General features: G+C 44.7%; 1 protein-coding gene across 1 annotated transcript in view; it reads left to right on the top strand.

Annotated features, from left to right (window-relative positions):
- Positions 1 to 3,353: 3,353 nt before the first annotated feature.
- LOC115140144 (transforming acidic coiled-coil-containing protein 1) overlaps positions 3,354 to 11,237 on the top strand; it is a 30,893-nt gene continuing 23,009 nt past the window's right edge. Inside the window, exon 1 of the mRNA XM_029678287.2 lies at positions 3,354 to 3,550. Within this exon, the coding sequence (XP_029534147.2) occupies positions 3,486 to 3,550 (65 nt within the window). The 5' untranslated portion in view covers positions 3,354 to 3,485. The remainder of the gene's footprint in view (positions 3,551 to 11,237) is intronic.

Genomic DNA, 11,237 nt, shown 5'->3' with positions numbered 1-11,237 from the left:
CAAACTGAGGCAGCAGACTTTGTGAAAATTAATATTTGTGTCATTCTCAAAACTTTTGGCCACGACTGTATATGTGTTTAGAAAAATATTAGACTTCATGACATGAATCATGTTTTGATAAGGAAGCATGTGTCAGTGGTTTATAGTCCTTCTTGCACCTGACCCTTTGGTTAGGGTTATTGTAGTTTCTCACGCCAGATCAGGGGTGCTCTGCATGCTCCACCCCAGCTGAGGGAATACCTGCCAGAGAGACCAGAGGAATGTGTATCTGAGCCTTACCAGGAGGCAAACATGTACCCACTGCTGCCCAATGTCTAGAGGAACGTTCAGAGGAAAGTTCAGAGTTAGTTTATCAGCATCTCATCCACTGCAACGATATTCACATGCTACTGCTGGTCTTTGTGTGTGGGAGCCGGGGTTCACAGAGATTAACTACATGTTATAAGAATGGCGGTGAACTGTGAAACCTGTCTGACTGTTAGTTATTATTAAAGAGAGTTAAATGAGAACTAGGACAACTTATTTCATTCAACAACACAACAGTTGACATGAAGCAGTGTTAAGGGCTGCCGGGTTTATGAGTAGAGATGCAGTTCCTCATCTCTCCAGTTGGGGGTTAGGCTTCACATAAAGGAAAGGAGGATGGGTGTGTTTCCTAAACAACAGAGACATTAGGGGCTCAGTACTCAACCATCTGCACTGAACAAAAATATAAACACAACATGCAACAATTTCAAAGATTTTACAGTTCATTTAAGGAAATCAGTAAATTGACTTAAATTCATTAGGCCCTAATCTCTGACTTTTACATGACTATGAATACAGATACTTATTTTCCACCACAATTTGCAAATAAATTCATAAAAAATCCTACAATGTGATTTTCTGGATTTTTTCTCTCATTTTGTCTGTCATAGTAGAAGTGTACCTATGATGAAAATTACAGGCCTCTCTCATCTTTTTAAGTGGGAGAACTTGCACAATTGGTGGCTGACTAAATACTTTTTTGCCCCACTGTACATGTTGAAGGTCTTCGTCGGGTATCTCTGTTGGGCCCAGGCATTCGTGGAAAGGGTGGGTTCCGCTTTGTGAGGAGGGTTGATTGGGCCTTCTCCTTCGGACGGCGTTCTCCTTCGTTCTCCTTCGTTCTCAGGTGTAAGTCTCTGATTGTCCACAAGAGGTCACAATGTGTTTCTTAGTTGTCTGTTTACTTGCACTCGTTCTGGAAGAGTGGACAGCTAATCTGTCGATGATCCCAGAGCGGTGACCTTCACCTCTTCTGAGTCCGTACAGGAGTTGTAGGCGATGATGATTTGAAGAGAATGATCCTAGGATGATCCTACTGATCCTACTTAAATTCACCTTCTTAGATACAGTACAGCATTGGATTGTTAGAGTTCTTTTGTCTTCTTCAACTTCATGTTTTGTTCCGGGCTCGTCACTATCGTAGAGCTCACTGCAGCCTGTGTTAAATTTAAATATATATATATTTTTTATTACCCCATTTCTCCCCAATTTCGAGGTATCCAATTGGTAGTTACAGTCTTGTCCCATCGCTGCAACTCCTGTACGGACTCAGGAGAGGTGAAGGTCAAGAGCCGTGCATCCTCCGAAACACAACCCAACAAAGCGTCACACTGCTTTTTGACACAACCCGGAAGCTAGCCGCAACAATGAGTCAGAGGAAAATCCGTGCGAGCATTGCGCCTGGCCCGCCACAGGAGTCGCTAGTGCGCGATGGGACAAGAACACCCCTGCCAGCCAAACCCTCCCCTAACCCGGACTGTGCATCGCCCCATGGGTCTCCCGGTCGCGGCCAGCTGCGACAGAGCCTGGACTTGAACCAAGATCTCTTGGACTTGAACCAAAATAAATATGGGTTGTATTTACTATTTACAATGGTGTTTGTTATTCACTGGTTGCCCTTTTTTTGTGGCAACACGTCGCAAATATTGCTGCTGTGATGACACACTGTTGTATTTCACCTAACCGATATGGGAGTTTATCAAAATGTGATTTGATTTTCTAATTCTTTGTGAGTCTGTGTAATCTGAGGGAAATGTGTGTCTCTTATATGGTCATACATTTGGCAGTAGGTTAGGAAGTAAAGCTCAGTTTGTGGACAGTGTGCACATAACCTGTCTTCTCTTGAGAGCCAGGTCTGCTAACGGCGGCCTTTCTCAATAACAAGGCAATATTCATTGAATCTGTACATAGTCAAAGCTTTCCTTAGTTTTGGGTCAGTCACAGTGGTCAGGTATTCTGCCACTATGTACACTGTTTTAAGGGCCAAATAGCATTCCAGTTTGCTCTGTTTTTTGGTTATTTCTTTCCAATGTGTCAAGTAATTATCTTTTGTTTTCTCATGAATTGGTTGGGTCTATTTGTGTTGCTGTCCTGGGGCTCTGTTTGTATTTGTGAACGGAGCCTCAGGACCAGCTTGCTGAGGGTACTTTTCTCTAGATTCATCTCTCTGTAGGGGATGGTTATGTTATGGAAGGTTTGGGAATCGCTTCCATCTAGGTGGTTGCGAATTTAATGGCTATTTTCTAGATTTTGATCATTAGCGGGTATCGTCCTAATTCTGCTCTCTCTCTCATCTCACCACCCCCCTCTCCCTCCTCCCATCTCTGTCTGTTGTTCAGCGACTAACAATAGGGCCGAGACTCCCTCCGGACAGTACCCTCACCCATACCAGGCTAGCCACACCTCCCCATCCCCCTTCCCCTCTGCCAAGCTATCCTCCCCCGCCCTCATTCCCAGAGCTTAGTGGCCTTTAACACTACCCCCTCCTTCCCACTTTCTCTCTCTCTCTCTCTCTCTCTCTCTCTCTCTCTTTCTCTCCCCTATTCACTGTCTTTCTCTAGAGAATCTCTGTAATTCCTTACAAGTGACTGTAATTTGCTCTGTGCAGGAGGGAGAGGAGATGGAAAGAGGGAGAGGAGGGGTTAGAAGGAGGGAGAGGAGAGGGAGAGAGGGAGAGGAGGGGTTAGAAGGAGGGAGAGGAGAGGGAAAGAGGGAGAGGAGGGGTTAGAAGGAGGGAGAGGAGAGGGAAAGAGGGAGAGGAGGGGTTAGAAGGAGGGAGAGGAGAGGGAGAGGAGGGGTAAGAAGGAGGGAGAGGAGAGGGAGAGGAGAGGGAGAGGAGGGGTTAGAAGGAGAGGGAGAGAGGGAGAGGAAGGGTTAGAAGGAGGGAGAGGAGAGGGAGAGGAGGGGTTAAAAGGAGGGAGAGGAAAGGGAGAGGGGCAGGGACTGGTGTAGTAGTTGACATGTGATCAGGGCTCCTGGGCTGCTAGACCATTCAGCCTAGATGAGAGAGAGAAAGAGAGATGCAGTGTGTTAAATGAGAAGAGTCTATAGAGGCTGTGCCTTCATCACCGGGATTCTACTATTTTGGAAGAGTGGGAATATGGAGAAAGCGCTCTAAAAAAGACTAGCCGGTCGCTTTGAACAAGATACAACACACACAACACACACCCAGCGTTGCCATGGGGGGCTCCCTCAGTCAGCACAGGAAGAACTCCTTTGGCTCCCCCAGGAAGAAGAGCAGCATGTGAGTAGACTACACCCCCCTATCACTGTTACAGTGTGTGTGTGTGTGTGTGTGTGTGTGTGTGTGTGTGTGTGTGTGTGTGTGTGTGTGTGTGTGTGTGTGTGTGTGTGTGTGTGTGTGTGTGTTATGACTTATTCCAAGCGACTGGCATGTCTCTTTTAGAGCACTCTATCCAGATTGATATTTTTCCTGTCCTGTGAGCATGTAAATGTAAATGATTTAATTTTAGAACAGGGGAAGGAGAGAACAGGTCATTAGGATCATTAGTAGAGGCTAATCTAATGTAATGAATAATGATGTAATGAGAGAGATGTGGTCAGGTTTACTGACAGACACACTTCTGACAGAGGCACACCTGACCACTAACAGCTGCTGGATTCACAGTTTTGTACTTGAACCCTTGTGAAGTAAGATGTCTTGCAGAGAAGCAACAAGCAAAAACGTTTATTGTTCAAGCTAAAATTGAATTATATGATACTACACAGTGTTTAATGAAAGGCAGTTCAATTACAAATACATGTTAGGGGGAAAGATAGAAACAATGTTCTAGATGTGTACATAAGAAACCCAATAGTGGGATGTAAATTCAGTAATCAGTCAACAGGAGAACAATATTTTCTGTCAATATAGCCTTTTCTGCATTATCTCTGGTATTGATGTCCTCCTCAGTCAAGTGTTAAGGTGTGGTTGAGTCCCTTAATTATGGTCTTATGTGATAAAAGATCTGGTTGTTATTTCCCTCACTCACTCGCTCAAAAATCCATGGTAACATATCAGCCAGTCCTCTCTTTCTCCAAGTAGGACCCAGTGGATCAGTACCATGTTAATGATCTGCTAATCCTCTTACACTTCATCACTTTCCCTTTAGTACCCCACACACACGCACTACCCAGTCAAACCACGATGCTGCTTTGCTCTAACCATCCTGTTGTCACGGTGACTCATTAGTACCACTGGATGTATTAGTGGTGTTGTTATGTTCCACAGCAGTTGTTTACAGTGGAGGTAATTCTGATTGACACTGAATTACTCAGAGTAGTGCAACTGTAAGGTATTTTACAGCCTGAAGCCCTGAGTGGCTCCGTGACTTGGATCTGAGACTTCTTCTGTTAGCTGGAGCCCTCATGAAATCAGAGGAAAGCCTACAGACAGAGACGCCTTTGTTTGGCTGATTTTACACTGCATTCGGAAAGTATTCAGACCCCTTCACTTTTTCTACATTTTGTTACATTACAGCCTTATTCTAAAATGGATGTCATTGTTTTTCCCCCCTCAATCTACACACAATACCCCATAATGACAACATTTTTGCAAATCTACTAAAAACTAAAAGACTGAAATATCCCATTGACATAAGTATTCAGACCCTGTACTCAGTACTTTGCTGAAGCACCTTTAGCAGCGATTACAGCCTCAAGTCTTCTTGGGTATGACGCTACAAGCTTGGCAAACCTGTATTTGGGGAGTTTCTCCCATTCTTCTCTGCAGATCCTCTCAAGCTCTGTCAGGTTGGATGGGGAGCGTATCTGCACAGCTATTTTCAGGTCTCTCCAGAGATGTTCGATGGGGTTCAAGTCCGGACTCTGGCTGGGCCACTCAAGGACATTCAGAGACTTGTCCCGAAGCCACTCCTCCGTTGTCTTGGATGTGTGCTTAGATTCGTTGTCCTGTTGGAAGGTGAACCTTTGCCATCAAGGATCTCTCTGTATTTTGCACCGTTGATCTTTCCCTTGATCCTGACTAGTCTCCCAGTCCCTGCTGCTGAAAACATCCCCACAGCATGATGCTGCCAACACAATGCTTCACCTTAGGGATGGTGCCAGGTTTCCTCCAGACGTGACACTTGGCATTCAGGCCAAAGAGCTCAATCTTGGTTTCATCAGACCAGAGAATCTTGTTTCTCATGGTCTGGGAGTCCTTTAGGTGCCCTTTGGTAAACTCTAAGCGGACTGTAATGTGCCTTTTACTGACGAATGGCTTCTGTCTTGTGAAAGGACAGACTGACAGAGAGGAGGGACAGAGGGACAGACAGACACCAGAATATTGTGTGTAGCAATACAGGGACACACAGGGTACATAATTCCCCCAACAATGGTGTACACACAGTGGTGGAAAAAGTACTAAATTGTCAGACTTGAGTAAAAGTAAAGATAAAACCTTAATGGAAATGAAAAATGAAAAGTCACCCAGTAGAATTCTACTTGAGTAAAGTCTAAAAGTATCTGGTTTTAAATGTACTTAAGTACAGTAATGGGGAAAGTACTCAATTGTCAAACTTGAGTAAAAAAAATGTTTAAAAGCTATACATCAAATTCCTTATATGAAGCAAACCAGGTGACATAATGTTCTTGTTTTTACATTTACGAACAAACGGGCACACAGACATAATTTACAAACACAGTATTTGGTTTTAGTTAGTCCGCCAGATCAGAGACAGTAGGGATGGCAAAGCTTTATATTGTTAGGTTTGTGAATTGGACCATATTGATGTCCTGCCTGAGCATTCAAAATGGAACTACCGGTAGTACTTTTGGGTGTCAGGGAAAATGTATAGGAGTAAAAAGTACATACTTTCTTTAGGAATGTAAAGTAAAAGTTTAAAAAATATAAAAAGTAAGATACAGATACCTCCAAACAGTACTTAAGTAGTACTTCAATAATTTTTACTTCAGTACTTTACACCACTGCATGCACACGAACACACACGCACAATGTCTGTCTATAGACAGCGAGTTGTAATGTTGGTGATTTAGTACTGACAGAGAGGTGGAGAGGAACAGAGGAAGAGGAGAAGAGGTGGAGAGGAAGAGGGAGAGCTTCAGGCCAAAGATAGATCAACGTTCTACATTCTGAATAGGCTCTAAAGATCTGATAGGGGGTGCTTATATTTGTCCTGTTTCACACATGTATAAGTGTGTAACCTGTACAAGTGTGTGGTGTGAAATAGAAGATCATTTTTTTGTATATCCCACTCCCCCTGAGAAACCCTCCAAATGCAGGTCACTCTCAACTCACAATAGGAATGAAAGAGATGGAGGAGGGGCGGTGAGGGGAGGGGGATGAAGAAATTAGGAGTCAGATTTCTGTTCCACTTAAAAATGATGATTTGCTTGAAATAGATCAGCAAATAAGAGCCACAATCGTATCCCTCATAGCCACGCACACGCACACACACATGCACACACACACACATAGGCAAAAAGATAAGCAAATCTGACCATAACTTTATCCTCCTGATTGCGGCTGATTGCGGCAAAAACTCAAACAGGAAGTACCAGTGAGGCGCTCAATTAGGAAGTGGTCCGATGAAGCGGATGCTAAACTACTGTTATGCTAGCACAGACTGGAATATGTTCCGGGTTTCATCTGATGGCATTGAGGAGTTTACCACATCAGTCACCGGCTTCATTACATCGTCGATGCACTTTTAAGTCTCCACAGTGACCTACGTACATATCCCAACCAGAAGCCATGGATTACAGGCAACATCCACACTGAGCTAAAGGCTAGAGCTGACACTTTCAAGGAGTGGGACCCTAACCCAGACATTTATAAGTACTCCCGCTAAGCCCTCCGACGAACCATCAAACAGGCAAAGCGTGAATACAGGACTAAGATCTGATGCTACAACACCGGCTCTGAGCTCGTCGGATGTGGCAGGGCTTGCAAATTCACGGATTACAAAGGGAAACCCAGCCACGAGCTGGCCAGTGACACAAGCTAAATGCCTTCTAGGCTCACTTCGAGGCAAGCAACACTGAACCATGCGTGAGAGAACCAGCTGTTCCAGATAACTGTGTGATCACGCTGATGTGAGTAAGACCTTTTAACCAGGTTAACATTCCCAAGGCCACAGGGCCAGACGGATTACCAGGACGCGTACGCAGAGTATGCGTTTACCAGTTGGCAGGTGTCTTCACTGACATTTTCAACCTCTCCCTGATCCAGTCTGTAATACTGTACCTACATGTTTCAAGCAGACCACCATAGTCCCTATGCCCAAGAACGGCAAGGCAAACTGTCTAAATTACTTTCGCCATGTAGCACTCACATCTGTAACCATGAAATTCATTGAAAGTCTTGTCATGGCTCACATCAACACCATCATCCCAGACACCCTGGACCCAATCCATTTCGCATACGGCCCAACAGATCCACAGATGTACTCTCTATTGCACTCCACACTGCCTTTCCCAAAAGGAACACCAATGTAAGAATGCTGTTCATTGACTACAGCTCAGCGTTCAACATCATAGTGCCCTCAAAGCTCATCACTAAGCTAAGGTCCCTGGGACTGAACACCTCCCTCTGCAACTGGATCCTGGACTTCCTAACGGGCTTCCCCCAGGTGGTGAGGGTAGGCAACAACACATCCACCACGCTGACCCTCAACATGCGGGCCCCTCAGGGGTGCATGCTTAGTTTCCTCCTGTACTTCATGTTCACCCATGACTACGTGGCCACACACGATTCCAACACCATCATTAAGTTTGCAGACGACATGCCTATGGTAGGCCTGATCACCGACGACGATGAGACAGCCTACAAGGAGGAGATCAGAGACCTGGCAGTGTGGTGCCAGGACAACAGCTTCTCCGTCAACGTAAACAAGACAAAGGAGCTGATCATGGACTACAGAAAAGGGAGGGCCGAGGACACTCCAATTCACACGAGGGGGCTGTAGTGGAGCGGGTTGAGAGCTTCAAGTTAACATCACTAAGGATCAATCATGGTCCAAACACACAATGCCTCTTCATCATTTTTAAGTGGAACAGAAATCTGACTCCTAATTTCTTCATCCCCCTCCCCTCACCGCCCCCCACAACTCCTCCTCCATGGGCCATCAGATCCTCAAAAGTTATACAGCTGCACCATTGAGAGCATCTTGATTGGCTGCATCACCGCTTGGTATGCAACTGCTTGGCATCCGACCGCAAAGCGCTATAGGGTAGTACGTATGGCCCAGTATATCACTGGGGCTGAGTTCCCAGGCCATCCATGACCTCTATACCAGGCGGTGTCAGAGGAAGGCCCCATAAATTGTCAAAGACTCCAGCCACCCAAGCCACAGACTATGCTCTCTGCATGGCAAGTGTACCAATGCACCAAGTCTAGAACCAACAGGATCTTGAACAGCAAGACTGCTAAATAGCTAATTAAATGGCTACCCAAACTACCTGCATTGACCCTTTTTTGCACTAGTTCTTTTGCAACAACTAATCACACACACTGGACTCTAACCACACACTCACACACACTTACACTGACACCTCAACACACACACACACACACACACACACAAAATATTTTTAATCAATAAGGCTGTAACGTAACAAAATGTGGAAGAGTGAAGGGGTCTGAATACTTTCCGAATGTACTGTAAATTGTTTGTCCTTCCCATTCAGCCTCTGAATGTCACACATACACAATCCATATCTCAATTGTCTTAAGACTTAAAAATCTTTCTTTAACCTGTCTCTTCCCTGTCATCTACACTGATCTGAAGTGGATTTAAAAAGTGACATCAATAAGGGATCATAGTTTTCACCTGGTCAGTCTAAGTCATGGAAAGAGCAGGTGTCCTTAATCTTTCAAGATAATATGTCTAGACCTCTGTGTAGTAGAGGTTGTACTGACCCTTTCATCTATCATTTGTGTGTCAGTGTGTGTTTTCTGGGGCCTAAATTAAATGTGCAGATGTTAGTTATCTGCAAACTATCTCGGGGATGCCTCCCAAATTCACCATCAAAGGACTGATTGTAGCACTATCTGCACTTGTCTTTCCTACTCATGTCTCTCTCTCCCTCTCTCTGTCCCTCCCTCTTTTTTCTCTCTATCCCTCTCTGTCCCTCCCTCTCTCTCTCTCTCTCTCTCTCTCTCCCTCTTTCGCTCTTCTCCCTCCCTCCCTCCCTCCCTCCCCCCTCACTCTCTTTCTCTCACCATCTAGCACAATTACAAGGGCTGTTGTTGGAATACAAGATGATGCAATGCACTTCAGACTACATCCCCAGGATGATGATGTAATGTCAGCTGGCCTGGTTACTTGTAACCATGCCGACAATAGTCATTTATATTTAAACACCCGTCATGATGATGCTCTACACACAAGTACACGCACATACACAAGCATGGGAGAAACTAGGTTAAAGCATTACTGCATTCAGAACAGAGTTGTACAACAGTATTCAAATTTCAAACATGGTTAGTACTGCCTGAGGGGGACTGAGAGAGACATAGAGAGACTGAGAGAGAGAGAGAGACAGAGAGGGACAGAGGGTGGGTGTACTTAGCACTCTAAACAGTGATTTTCTCTCTCATTCCTGTGTGTTTCTGTCTGACTAAAACAGAGCCTCTCCTCCAGACTGACAGTTAGAGACTGGACCTGGTCAGAGACCACTGATCACCATTAGATGGAGCTCTCCTCTTGCACAAGACAAACAACATTCATGTGTATCCACCATAAGTTCACATGGACAGTTTGAGTGTTGTGTTTTGTGATCAAACCATGAATAAAACTGTTAGGGTGCTGTAAGGTGCTCAGTGTTTAGGTATGTATGGCCTTAGACTGGAGGGACTGTATCACCAATGCTGTGGTTCACCACTACATTATAGTATGTAGACCTACTTGCCCAGAAGGAGAGCTATGTTGACTTCTATTGACCACCAGATGGGGTTGTTGAACCTGTTTTTGTCTCAGTGCCACGGCTTCACCAGGCAGGCCTGCTATTATAGGAAAGACAAACTTACTGTTCAGATCATCATTCAGAGTCATGGAAGGGATTAAAACACTTTTGGTAATCCCCATCTGTGTGTCCTAGCCTGCTCAATTATCTCATACGGTATATCATTCCTCATGTGGCTACAATGAATGTTTATCATACTAGTTATATTTAGCTCCTAACCACACACACACACACCTGTCACTTTCAGTCACATCTTAATTAAACGAAAAGGGATGATAGACTAGGCTGTTCGCACGTACACAACACACACACACTAGTCTGCTAGTTGTCTGGGGGATAGGGTTAGGATGTGGTCAGACTTCCAGACAAAGGGAATGTTACCCTCTGTGTTTACTCAGGGAATGTTACCGTCTGTGTTTACTCAGGGAATGTTACCCTCTGTGTTTACTCAGGGAATGTTACCCTCTGTGTTTACTCAGGGAATGTTACCGTCTGTGTTTACTCAGGGAATGTTACCGTCTGTGTTTACTCAGGGAATGTTACCCTCTGTGTTTACTCAGGGAATGTTACCCTCTGTGTTTACTCAGGGAATGTTACCCTCTGTGTTTACTCAGGGAATGTTACCGTCTGTGTTTACTCAGGGAATGTCACCCTCTGTGTTTACTCAGGGAATGTTACCCTCTGTGTTTACTCAGGGAATGTTACCGTCTGTGTTTACTCAGGGAATGTTACCCTCTGTGTTTACTCAGGGAATGTTGCCCTCTGTGTTTACTAAGGGAATGTTACCCTCTGTGTTTACTCAGGGAATGTTACCCTCTGTGTTTACTCAGGGAATGTTACCCTCTGTGTTTATAGAGTCATCTATAGTCATAAATGTGAATGGCTGTATGTCTGTTAGAATTCTAATATCCTTCTTTACTCTATAGAAAAAACCTCTGTTTGGTTTAAGCTCTGTGAAGCTTCATGGAGTTAGACCTTTGGTGTTGTTCTAGAAGTGTCAGTGT

Source organism: Oncorhynchus nerka, linkage group LG13, assembly GCF_034236695.1.
Source record: "Oncorhynchus nerka isolate Pitt River linkage group LG13, Oner_Uvic_2.0, whole genome shotgun sequence".
Classification (NCBI taxonomy): domain Eukaryota; kingdom Metazoa; phylum Chordata; class Actinopteri; order Salmoniformes; family Salmonidae; genus Oncorhynchus; species Oncorhynchus nerka.
Note: the sequence above shows the minus strand (reverse complement) of the source record. Positions and strands in the feature narration are given on the sequence as shown.